Source organism: Carettochelys insculpta, chromosome 28 (assembly GCF_033958435.1).
Source record: "Carettochelys insculpta isolate YL-2023 chromosome 28, ASM3395843v1, whole genome shotgun sequence".
In the NCBI taxonomy this organism is placed as follows: domain Eukaryota; kingdom Metazoa; phylum Chordata; order Testudines; family Carettochelyidae; genus Carettochelys; species Carettochelys insculpta.
The window spans coordinates 5,696,037-5,708,485 of NC_134164.1; the positions used below are offsets into that span (position 1 = coordinate 5,696,037).

General features: G+C 64.6%; 1 protein-coding gene across 3 annotated transcripts in view; it reads right to left on the reverse strand.

Annotated features, from left to right (window-relative positions):
* Positions 1–1,034: 1,034 nt before the first annotated feature.
* Positions 1,035–12,449, reverse strand: part of KCNH4 (potassium voltage-gated channel subfamily H member 4) — a 40,759-nt gene continuing 29,344 nt past the window's right edge. For 2 of the 3 annotated variants that reach the window (XM_074979141.1, XM_074979139.1), the window contains exons 12-16: positions 10,690–10,728; positions 9,734–10,077; positions 7,487–7,593; positions 6,596–6,672; positions 1,035–4,660 (exon numbers count right to left, since the gene is read on the reverse strand). In XM_074979141.1, coding sequence (XP_074835242.1) covers positions 4,079–4,660; positions 6,596–6,672; positions 7,487–7,593; positions 9,734–10,077; positions 10,690–10,728 — 1,149 coding nt within the window. In that variant the 3' untranslated portion in view covers positions 1,035–4,078. The remainder of the gene's footprint in view (positions 4,661–6,595; positions 6,673–7,486; positions 7,594–9,733; positions 10,078–10,689; positions 10,729–12,449) is intronic. The other variant, XM_074979140.1, reaches the window with a different exon arrangement.

A 12,449-nucleotide genomic window follows, 5' to 3' on the forward strand; every position in this document is an offset into this window, starting at 1 on the left:
AGTCCTGGCCAGTGGAGTGGGTGGACAGGGAACCAGGATGGAGAAGCTAAAAGCTGACTCCCCAGTGCTGGCATGAGCTTGCTCCCGCTCCTGCTGCGATGTGCTCAGCTCCTGCACCACACAGCCCCCCTGCCACCCCCCCCCCCGCTTCTGGCTGGAGAAGCCGCTTGCTGTGCCCCGGGGGGCGGGGCTGTGCCCACATGCTCCCCTGAAGCCCTTTGCTGTTCCATTGTTCCCTTTAAAATCAGATCGAAATGATGCAGAGATTTAAAAGTCTTCTTGGGCAGCTGGTGCTGGGGGGTTGCGTGTGCAGAGGAGGGCGGCTAACAGGAACAGCTGCCCCTGCGAGAGCACTTTGCAGCTGCAAAACGGCCCAACTGAGTGCCGGTGGCTCCTGAGTTGCAGCTCCAGGATGAGGAGGCTGGAGCAAGGCCTGGGACCCCCCCCCCCCCCCCGGCAGCCCCTACAGGTGGCAGTGATGCCTAGCAGGTGTGGGGTGAGGGGGAGCCCTGATGTGCTCACTGAGCAGACAGAGCCAGCTGGCATTGCTGCAGTGGCAAAGGGCCCAGCTGTGCCCTGTTCGACTCGGGCTCTGCACCCACTGCCATGCCAACAACCGGGCCTCTGCTGCACCTGCCGGGGGGGTGTGCGTAGCTGCTTGGGCGGAGGAGGCAGCCATGGGCGGGTCCTACTGCAGCGTGGAGCTGGGATCGCCCTGCCCCCCGCATTGCACCCCCAGACACCAGCTGCGGGAGGAAGGCTGCACTGGCGGGCACGGAGCAGCTGTGGGCACCGTAGGCTGGGAGCTGCTGCTGGGGACACTCGTGAGGCTGGGAGCTGGGACATACAGGGGCCTTTCAGTGAGGGGGTCTGGGGTGCCAGGTATTTTGGGAACCAAACTGAAAGAAATGGGGGGGGGCCACCCCCCTTTTGCTCCAGCCTGGGACTGTACCACTTCCTAGGCAGCAGGGGCACCACACGCCCACCCCCCACAAGCAGCAGGGACACGGCGGCTGTAAAAATAGAGCTTTTATTACACATTGTGTCTTTGCAGCACCGTGAAGGTGGTGGTGGGTAGGGGGTGTGCAGTGGTGGTGGTGGTGGTGCGTGCCACTGGCAGACGCAGGGTGGGGGGCGGAGTCAGTGGTGGAGGGGGCCAAAAATAAAATGGGAGGAAATGCTAGAGATGCAGGAACCCTCCCTGCAGGGCACGGAGCCCCTGAGCCGAGGGCTGCAGCAGGCGAGGTCGAGGCCAGGGCCAGCCATCCCTGGGCCAAGCAGCCAGAGCTCGGCACAGGGAGGGCTCTGGCTGGTCCCAGAACAGCAGCCATCAGCTGCAGGACAATGGGCCTGCCACTATCCTGGCAGCTGGGTCACCCTGGGGGTGGTGGGGGGGCCGTACCACGAGCCCATGGGGCAGTTCCATGGACACACTGGGGTGAATCAGACACTGCTGGGGGGGGGGGGTCGTCCTGTGCCAGTGTACCCTGAAAAACGTGCACTTGAGTGGACCCCCCCCCCAGGAGTGATTCGGCAGAGCCCCCCCTCCCCCCCCGCAGCCAGCTGCAGCGTGTGCGGCTTGTGCTGGTGCACAGCTCACCTGCCCCAGGGCACATAAAGTTTATTCTGCCCCTGGAAAAAGGCAGTGGGACCATCAGTCTGTGCTGCCACCGCCAAACCTCCCCGCCCCCGGGCATCCGGAAGGCATTGCTGTGTGCCCCTCCCCCAGAGCCAGCAGACTGCCCCCCCCCAGAGCACAGAAGAGACAGCCTGGCACAGCTGGGTGCTTCTGCTTTCACTGGCCCAGGGCAGGCCACCCTCAGACAGCTAGGGCAGCCCCCCAAGGTCCTCTGGGAACCTCCTGTCTGCCCAGGGCTGCCCCCGGGAATGAGGACCCCCTCACCCAGCCATGCCTGGCCTGTGGGCTCCTTTGCTGTACAGCACCATGGATGCCACGCTCCAGAGGCCAGACTGAGCAGGGGCTCTGCCCCGGCTGCTCTTCTCTGAGCCGGGGGGGGCCAGTGAGTGCCAGGCTTGCTGGGGCTTCAGGGCGTGGCTGCCTTGGCCCCCCTGAGAACGGGTCTGAGATCCCCCAAACTCATCACACATGCTGGGAACCCAGAGCTGCCCGTCCCACCCCCCCCGCCCCGGAAGGCAGGGGGACACCTGATCTCTAGGACAGGAGGTGGGCGCAAAAAGGTCCCACCAGGAACTTAGAAATTTTAAAAAACCTGTGGGAAAAAAGTAGCAAAAGACTTAACCCTCCCCCCGCCCCCCGCCGGTGCCCTGAGGGCGGGTTGGTCAGGTCTGCCCCCAGACGGCTGGCAGTGGGGCAGCTCTGGGGTAGAGCCCTGCCGGGGAGTTACGCCCGGCGGCCATGCTGCAGTGGCAGCCAAGGGGAGATGCTGCCTTGGCACCCCCCGTTCCCTCACCCCTCAGCCCCCCGCACTGCTCGAGCGGAGGGGCTGCCCCCTGGTGCCTTCCACCCGGCCTGGAACCCTCGCCAAGAGCCACGTGGCGCTGACCTCCTGCCAGGCCTGAGGTTATCCTGCTGGTGCTTTTACCCCTTCGGTGCTTCCCTCTGGTGCTTTATGGGAAACGCCAGCTGGGCGAAGGGCTGACCGGAGCACGAAGGCCTCCCCACTCCCACTCCTCTGGCCTCTTCCGACCTCCCCCCTTGCAGTGAGGTGCAGGAGCCGCTGGAGGTCTGTGTGGGGGGAGCAGTCTGGGCTGTGCGGTGCAGGGGACTTGGCAGCAACAGCCTAAAGGTACCAAATCCAGCCGTCCCAGCGTAGGCTGCAGGACCAGGGCTGGCCGTGCTCAGCTGGAGCCACCTTGGCCAGTGCCAAAAAGGCTCAGGCACCGGGTGGCAGCATTGGAACAGGGTGACCCAGGCCCATCGCAGCCCAGCTGCAGACTCAGCGGGATTAATTGCAGCGCTGGGGTTCAGCCGGCTCATGCACCGGGTGGTTTGAGCCGGAGCTGCTGCAGCCCTGGGGAGAGGCGGTGGAGGGGGGCCCAGGCTGCGCCGGAGCATTCGCTCACAAGGCCTGGTTCTCAAGGAGCTGCAACCCGCAGCTCCCAGGACGTGCTGCTACAGCTCCCTTCCAGCTGGTAGCCACCCCCCGGGGGCTGAGCCACCACCCCCCCAAGCTTGTGCTCCGTCCCTGGAGCTGCAGCAGGCACCCGCCTCTGCCCGGAGGAGCTGGCGCACAAGGTTGGGAGGGAGAACCAAGCAGGCACTATGCAATGGGGGTCACATGTGGGCTGGGATGTGTTGCGCTGGGGCGGCTGCAGCTTGGGCAGAGGGTGGAAATGTGACCCCCGCAGCCAGGGGACTTGCTGCCACTCTCCGCCAACAGGGAGAATCTGCCCTCCCCCCCAGCTACATCCAGAGGGAGCCTGAACCCCCCCCCAGTCTGAACTCCCACTCTGCAAGCAGAGCCCTACGCCGCCCAGCCCGAAAGCAGCCCTGAAGCAGCCCAAAGGGGAGAGATTCCAGGACTGGCCCCAGCAGCTCCCCAGTCCAGCCCAGCCCCAGGGACTTCCCTGGAGCCTGGGTTGGCACAGCGAGAACCCGTCCAGCCCCACCCCGCTCGGCTACCCCCGCCAGCTCCCGCCTTGCTGAATTCACACCACTGCGTGTTGGAGATGGGGCGCAAAAGGCTGCAGAGACGGCTCCTGCCTGGGGAGCAGAGAGGCACCGGGGGGGTGGGGTTCCAGGCCTGTGGGGTGCCACTGGGGGCCGGTCCGGGGGGACAGCAGAAGGCCTTGTGCTTCGGGTCGGCCTAGGCGTCGTAAGGCTCTCGGAAGAAACGGCTCGTCCCAAACGTTAAAAAAAAGTGTCATTGTGTAGAAAACCCCCCAGCTGTGAGCAGGTGGGGCCACCGGTGGGGCAGAAGGTGCCCGGGCGGAGCCGGGGGAGGGGGTGCGTTCTCCTCCAGCCCCTCCTCCCTGCAGTGAGCCCTGCAGATAGCAGGAAGGGCGCCGTGGGCAGAAAGGGGGCGGCTTCTCTTGCCACGGCTGCCCCCCAGGGAGGGCGACTGGAGCTGGGGCGGGGGACAGAAGACGGGGGGCGTCAGTGGAAGCTTTCGGAGTCTGCTCTGCAGTGCAGGTGGGGCGGAGGGGGGCTCTGTGCGGAGCGGTTGGGGAAGGCTGGGCCTGGGGGCGAGGGGACAGGGCACAGGACTGGGGAGCCCGCCAGCGAATAGTGCAGCCGGGGAGGCGGCCCCGCGTGCGGGCCAGGCTGCGGCGGTGGGAGCAGGGCCCCGTCCGTGTCCGACCAGGGCAGGCGGGGCTGGCAGGAGGGGCTGGCGGACGCGCCGGCTGAGTCTCTGTGAGGGTGTAGCTCCTCGCGGCTGGCCAGGGGCAAGCACCAGGACCCAGCAGTCTTGCCGAGCGGAACTCCAGCGTCCCCCGGCGTTGGCGACGTCGGCACCGAGGCGGCGGCGGCGTGAGCTGAAGGCGGAAGAGGCGGCACAGCCGCCAGGGGCAGTCTGGGCGGCAGCTCGTTCCCACCGCTGGGCGTCGGGGGGGAAGGCGCCGGGAGCCCGTAGGGACAGGCCAAGGCTGGGGCGTGAAGCAGGTGGCTCCGCAGCAGGTGCATCAAGCCCTGCAGCTCCCGGCTGAGCTGGGAAGCTTCCTGGTTGAGGTTACTCAGCTGGAAAGAGACAAAGGCAACAATCGGTGGGACCAGCGCTCGGAGCCACAGCCCTGTGCCCTGCTCCCCGCCCGTCGCGGCTTCCCAACGGGGGCCCCTGCCCGGGAGAGAGGCAAAGCCTTGTTTTATTGCCTCTAGCTTGGCCGTGTCTTGAATAGAGCATGCAACCCGATCACTGCACCGCCGTGGGGATAGCTTGGCAATGGAGGGGGTTCGGAGCCGGGCAGCAGAGGTGATGGGGGGTCTGCAGCCGGTGCCCTATGAGGAGAGATTAAGCTGGGATGTTCCGGTTTAGAAAAGCGGAGACAGAGGCGGGATCCGAGCGAGGGCTATAAAATCGTGACAGGCGGAGAAAGAGACTCAGGGAAAGGGATTTCCCTGGTGCCAGGACACAAGAACTAGAGGTCGCCCGGGAAATTCAGGGGTCGCAGGCTGAAAACAAGAGGAAACGTTTCTAGGCTCAGGGCAGGTCACCCTGTGGAACTCCCGGCCAGAGGAGGTTCCGGAGACCAGGACTTGAACAGTTCTTCAAAAAAGAACTGGATAAATTCCCGGAGCTTCGGTCCATCCTTGGCGATTAGCCAGGCTGGGCACGAATGGAGTCTCTCACCTCAGTGGCTGTCGGAAGACAGGACACTGGGCTGGGCGGACTCGGTACGGCCATTCTTACGCTCTCCTAATCTGGGAGCACGGGCAGAGATACGCCTTTGGATCTGGCTGCTCCCAGCTCTGCAGCCAGGATGGGGCAGGCGGTGGCGCATCGCAGGGTTGCGGCCAGAGACAACAGCCCACTTGGCACCCGCCTGCGGCCCCAGCACAGCCTCCTGGGGCTCTTTTACCACATGAACCCTCACCCAGGGCAGCCCAGGACTCATGCATCAGTTTGCTCGCTGGGCTTTGTTCACCAGCCCCAGGGGCGACACCCGCCAGGGAAGAGGCTTGTACCAGCTGCTGCTGAAAGGAATAACAAGCAGTGGAAGCAGGAGCCCTTTTGTTTTTGTAGGTCCTACAAAAACCTTTAGTGCCTGTGGCTGTTACTTCTCTGCAGGGGTGGTGTGTTTAATCTCTGCTGGAATCGGTGATGCTAACAGCTCACCCAGCTAATCCCAGCTGCCCAGCATGGTGCCAGCCCCGGCTCTCCTGGGGGCTGCTGTTTACCACGACTGCGCTGGCTGCAGAGGAGAGGAAAGCCCAGAGGGCTGAGATGCAGCAGCAGGGCAGGCCGAGCTGCAGCCCGCTGGTGAAGCCAGGCTCAGAGTGGGAGGGCGGGTGCACTCCTGAGCCCGGCTCCTCTGGCTTTACTGGGCTCGTCCGTGAGGGTCCACATGAAGCAAGCAAATGCCTTGGCCATGGGAGATGCAATGCCAGAGCCGGCCATGGGGATGCAGAGCCCAAGATCTCATGCCAAGATCACGACTGGCTCAGGGCACTCCAGAGTCCCAGCACGACCCCTGCATTAAGTCACCCTGGGGCCGCTCTAGCTTACGTCACTAAACATTTCTGGCCCTGCAGCAGCCAGGCCCCTGCACGGGGCAAAGCCGGCCTGGCCGCTCCCCCGGGCCACTCCTGGCAAGCTGCCTTGCTCAGGGCCTGGGTGGCCTGCCTGCTGCCCCCCCCCCACCCGGGGTGCCCCCGAGAATGAAGGGCTCCCCCTCCAGCTCGCAGCCCAGCAGGAGGTGGGAGCGGGGTGCGGAGGAGGAGGGGCTGAGTTTGTTGCTAGGAAGTTGTTACAAAAAGACAGACTGCGCTAATTTTAAACCCGGCTCGCCTGAGTCAGTGGGAGGGCCTCTGAGGAGCCTGAGCCGGCGCGGGCGCAGCGCCGGGGGTGGGAAGCAAGCCAGGTCGGTTGGTGCTGCAGGGCTCGGAGCTGATGCAAAGCCTGGGAGGGCTCCCACCTCTTCACCCCGCTTCCCCCTCAGGGGCACCAGGCCCTACCTCTTGGTTCAGTCTCCTGACGCTCCGCCTCATCTCCTCTGCTTCCGTGCCTAAGGCTGGGCTGGGCTGATCCGTCCCTGCGGGAAGTGAGACCCATCTCAGGGCAGGGCAGGGCAGAGACCCCCCTCAAGCAGGATCCCCTGTAAACTGCAGGCTTGGGCGGCTGCTCAGGGGAGATTCAGGTGCTGTCCAGCTGATTGGCAGAGCGCCCACAGCAGGTGTCCCTATGGGTGGTGCACAGCTGCACATGCCTTGGTGCACAGAATAAAATTTATTCTGCACATGGACGGAAAACTTGAGGGAACCCTGCTCATGAGCCTTTAACCCTGAGCTGCAGGGACTCGGAGCCTCCTGAGTGAACCTGCATCTATTCACCCATCCCCCACTGGTACCTTCTGACCGCTTTGGAGACAGGCCTCATTCTGTGGGGGGCGGAAATCTTCTGGCCGGGCAGAGTCGGGGGAAGGACATCAGCTGCTCTGGACCCTGCTCGGCTGGCCGCCCTGAGCAGCTCAGGCCAGGTGGGAAGGAGCTGGAGTTTTTCCAACAGCAGCTGAACGAGTCGCTGCTCATCCCAATGGGCCCCGCGTTTGGGGGGCTGCTAGCAGGGGGCTCCAGAGCCCATACAAGCACCGATGACCTCACCCACCCCATCCCCCCAGGAGGCTGGCCGGCATGGGGAACATGCCCAAGGACACATGGTGAGTCCAAGTCAGGGCAAGGCCCCAGGCAACCTGCCTGTGCTGGCTGCAGGGGAGAGGGAACCCTGACACCCCGACTCACCCCGAGCCCTGGGACAACCACCGCCCCAGGCCCAGCGGACGCAGTCGCTCATTCATGTCTAGCCGTTCTCCCCGGGACCGAGCCCGGTGCCGGGCAGCGGGCACTTACCGGATGAGGGCGAGTCTCCGACCGAGCTCTGCAGAGGCAGCTCCACGTTAAAATCGAATGTTTGTGTCTCGGGCGTCCTGCCATCGTCCTCGATCCCGTCAACCACCCTAAGGGCGGGGGGGTGGTTATGGCCTGGGAAGGGTCTGGCTGGCACAGCACCACAAGCACTGCTAACCGGCCCCTCTAAAGCCTGGGGGAGCCGGGGCGGAGAATCCCACCCTGCCAGGCCGAGCCCATCTGCGCACTCCAGCTCAGCGATTTCAAGGCGGCCGGCTGAGAGGAGGGCGGTAGCTGTTGCCCTGGGGCGCCTGAGGTGAAACGAGCGAGTGGGTCTCAGCCCCGATCCGGGCAGGTGGCTCAGTGGACTGATCCCATCCCCAGGCTGTGGCACTAACTGCCTCCCCGCCAGCTGGCAGGCGGTACCAGAGGAGCAGTGGGGCTGGGTGGGGAGAGGGCCGGGCACTTGGCACAGAGCAGCTGGCATCCGGGGGCGCTTGCCTCACAGCTGCAGATGATAACTGGGGTATTCCGCCCCCAGGGCTTGGGGTCTCCCAAGCAACCCAGGCTTCAGACCCAGCACAGCTCAGCAGCAGTGGCCAAGAACAGCCGCCTGATTCCCGCCCTCTGCACCCCAGGTTGGGAAGATGCCCTGCAGCTCAGAGCCTCTCGGAGCCTATTTTGCAAAGCTGAGGGGGGAGGGGGGGGCACCCGGGGCTGCATCCAAACAAGCATCTGTGGCCAGGGAGTGGGGCAGCATCGCCCCAGAGACGCCCCAGCTGCAGGTCAGCTGGACGCCGGGAGCAGTGGGGCAGGGAAAAGACACAGCAGTGCTGCTGGAGAGGGCAGGACAGACCCAGCTGGTGGGTTCTATCACCGGGATATATTTTACCAGAGCCACGAAGCCCTGCATGGTGCTGGAGGGTGGATGGGAGAAAAGGGGAGACATGAAAGGGGTGTCTTTACTGCCCTGGTTTTCTGGCCCTGTCCCCAGTCTGCCCCCGCTTCTCTGCCAGCCCTACAGAGCAGCTGGCGTCCCGGCGTGCTTGCCTCGCAGATGCAGGTGATAACTGGAGTATTCTGCCCCCAGGGCTTGGGGTCCCCCTAAGCTGCCCCATCTCTGGAGGCCAGTGGGACAAGGTCCTGCATCCTGGGGTCCCAGGGAGGTGGGGCTTGCTGCTCGCCCATGTGGGCCCAGTGCCAGTAATTCTACACCCCCCACCAGGCCCTCACCCTCCCTGCCCAGGCACCCATGTGCACAGAACACCGGCCGCCCCACTGGGCCGCTCCAGGGCGAGTGTAGAGCACCCTGCCCTGGCGAAGGGAGCCTGGCCCCTCGGGGCAGTGACGGATCACGCCCGGGAGCTGAGACGTGCAATGACCCAGCAGGCCTGGCTCCAGGGTCAAAGCAGCAGCCGCGAGCACGGCCCTTTGGGTGGGGGGTTTTCAAATGCCGGGGCCTAAATCACACAAGCCCCACACGCCTGACCCCGAGGGGAGTGCACCCCACGTGGGGTGCCAAGGCAGGGCGGCAAGCGAAGGACCGTGCCGTGGAGAACTGGGGAGCAGGGCAGGCGTGCCTGGGGGCGGTGTTGACCGAGGGACATGCACCATGGCAGGGGTAGCCAACAGGCCTGCACAGAATCTGGCCCACGGAACATTTTTACCTGGCCTGTGGGGGCGGCTTCTGCCCCAGTGGCTGGGGCTCACAGCCGGGGCTGGCAGCAGAATGGTTTGGGGCTGCGAGGGGGGTTAAGGCTGGGGGCAGGGGACAGTGTGGGGGGTTAAGGCTGGAAGTGGGGGGTTGTTTGGGGCTGTGGTGGTTTAAGGCTGGGGGCGGGGGGTTGTTTGGGGCTGCAAGGGGTTAAGGCTGGAGGCGGGGGATTGTTTGGGGCTGTGGGGTTAAGGTGGGGAGGGTGGGGGTTGTTTGGGGCTGATAAGGGTTTAAGCCAAGCGGGGGTTGGGGTTATTTTGGGTTCAGCTCCCCCCACAGACCCCACAAAAAAATGTCATGTGGCTCCTGATGGACAAAGATTGGACACCCCGGAGCTATGGACACGCACGGGGCTGCCACCTTTCCAACACATGCACACACATGTGCAATGCATTCACGCCCAACACTCGCACACGTGCTCGCACGCAGGTGTGTCGCACGTGCAAACCATCACACGTGTGCTTGCATGCAGGTGTGTGTCACACATGCAAACCTTCGCACGCCGGTTTGGGGGTGCCGGTGCCGTCCGTCCTTACCTGGGGCTCAGGTCTGGGGGGCCCAGGGTGTGCAGGACAGGGATCAGGAGCTTAGCTGGCTTGTGGCCGCCGCTGCTTTCGCTGTCTCGCAGGCACTGCGGAGAGGGGCTCCTGGCCTGGCTGCAGCGGGCGGGGGAGCGGCAGGTGTGGCGCAGGGCTGAGAACTGGCGCAGCTCATCGCCCAGCAGGCTGGTGAGGGAGCCACCCCGCATGGGGCTCGGCAGCAGCAGCTTGCGGGGGGTCAGGCTGGTGGGCGAGGGCTGGAAGAAATCGTCGGGCTCCTCGTCGCCCTCCTGGATGGAGGCCAGGGGCTTGGCGGGGCTGGCGCCACTCTCGGGGTGAGGCTGCGGGCAGAGGGAAGCAGCTGGGGGAAAAGGCCCAGAGACTCGCCCAGGGCTGCCACTGCGGCTGGCACCGGCTGGCAGGACAACCCCTGAGGAAAGACCCTCCAGGCATCACTCGGCCGAGCCTATTAGCTTTGCCCCCCGCAGCTCCTGAAGTCAGCTGAGCCCTGAGCTCTGCAGCCAGGGTCGATCCCCCTGCAGGCTGGGCCACACAGGGCTGCCAGACATCGGTCCCCTCCGCTGCCCTGCCCCGGGGGTGGAGGGCATCTGGAGCCCAGCAAACCTCAGGAGCATCCTGCTCGGAAAGGCTTGGGGAGACAGGTTCCCTCTGAGTGCTTGGGCCGCACAGCTGATCAGCCGAGCTCCCACAGCCGGCAGCGGGTATTTCTACTGGTGGTGCGCATCCACACATATCCTCAGCGCACATAAAATTTATTCCGCACAGGTGGAAGAAAATGAAGGGGACCTTGCCGGGGAGTCGCTCTGGGGAGGGGAGTTGCGCTGAGGAGCAGCTGCTTCACCCACGTGTTGCGTTTGGGTTCGAATGAGCCCCAGCACTAACAACGAACTCGGGGGGGTACAAGCAGCTGCCAGCCCAGCTCCCCCACATACCTGGGAGAGCCGAGGGGATCTAGAAAATCGCAGGAGCCCCTGGAAACAAAGCCGAGAGAGGCTGGTTAATGCCATCCCGCAAACTCCATTCCAACCAATGCCAGCCCTGGCTAGCAGCCCCCAGCTGGGTCAGCAGAGGAAGACAAACATGCCCAAGGGAGCCCCTCGTTCCAGGCGGGAGCTGATCCTCAGCGGGCAAAGGCAGGGAGAGGTTTTTCTACTGGTACCGGCGGGAAGCCCAGCCCAGCCCAGCCCTCCTGTCTCTGTAGTAGTGCCTGCTTCTGCTCTGCTGCCTCTGCCCAATCCGACTGCTCTGTGCCTGACCTGTACGCACACAGCTGCCTGTGATCCCCCACCTGGCCCGCCGGCAGGGTCCGGAAGGCAGCTGGTGGGCACAGCAGCAAACTCAGCACGTGGCCTGGCTCCTGGGCACAGCCCAGGCCCAATGGCACACGACCAGGGGAGCTCTGCGGTCCAAGCCAGGCACAGGCACAGCGAGTGCCAGTTCTGCTGTGAGCGTGGACGGTTCCCCTCCTGCCACGCAGCTTCAGCTCTCCTGGGTCTCCGCTGCTGCCCAGGGTGGGCCCTTCAGGATAAGACCAGGGTAACGTGGCCTCTCCAACCGTCCCACCCGGGCTCCAGGCAGCGTCTCCCACTCCCACCGCCCAGGCTTCAGACCCAGCACAGCTCAGGGCTGGATCCAAACCAGCATCTGTGGCCGGGGAGGGGGGCAGCATCACCCCAGAGACGCCCCAGCTGCAGGTCAGCTGGACGCCAGGAGCAGTGGGGCAGGGAAAAAGACACAGCAGTGGTCCTGGAGAGGGCAGGAGAGACCCAGCTGGTGGGTTCTACCACCGGGATATATTTTACCAGAGCCACAAAGCCCGGAACGGTGCTGGAGGGTGGATGGGAGAAAAGGGGGACATGAAAGGGGTGTCTTTACTGCCCTGGTTTTCAGGCTCCCCCCGTTCCCCGCCAGCCCTGCTGGGCAGCAGGCCGGTGCTGGGGCTAGCTGGCTGGCAGCTCCTGGTACCTCATACCCACTGAAGGTAGTTTGAAGAGGACTGTGGCAACACGGATTTGGGGGGCGGTTCATGACTAATCCTACGGCAAGACTGAGGGGCGAGCAGGGGCCGGCGGGGCAGCTGGGAATCGGTCACACACAAAAGGACCCCTCCGGCAGGATGGGCAGAGGGGCAGCTCGGGAATGGGACCCACGGCCCGTCACCTCGAGGTCACTGCTTCGCATTGCAGCCTGGGTCGGTAGCGACCAAAGCAGGTTGCCATCCGCCGGCTGTTCAGGGGCCTGTGCGGAATTACCGGCTGGTCTCACTCCAGGTCCTAGTGCAGAAAAGCCACCCGTCACCATCGGCACCAACCGGCAGCTGGCCGAGCAGAGCGCGTGGGTCGGGCTGGCGCAGGGCTGGAGCAGCCCAGCAGCGGGAGGAAATTGGTACCGCCCCTGCCCAGTGACGTCCAATCCGGGGTGTTGAGCCGGGACCTTTCAGCCAATCAGCAAAGCTGCTCCTGCCCTCAGTGCCTGCCCCCAGTTCCAGCTGGCTTGGCAGATGCTGCTCGGGGGAGGGCTGGCGCACCCTTCCTGCTGATGTCCCAGTCCAGAGCCAGTGACATCACAAGGCATCGCCACGGGGTGACGGTGATGTCAGAACTGCCGGATATGACCTCACCAAGTGGAGCAGCCATGGGAGGAGCCTCTGGGGAATGTGTCCGTTGTGGGATTTGTTTGTCACTTTCAACCT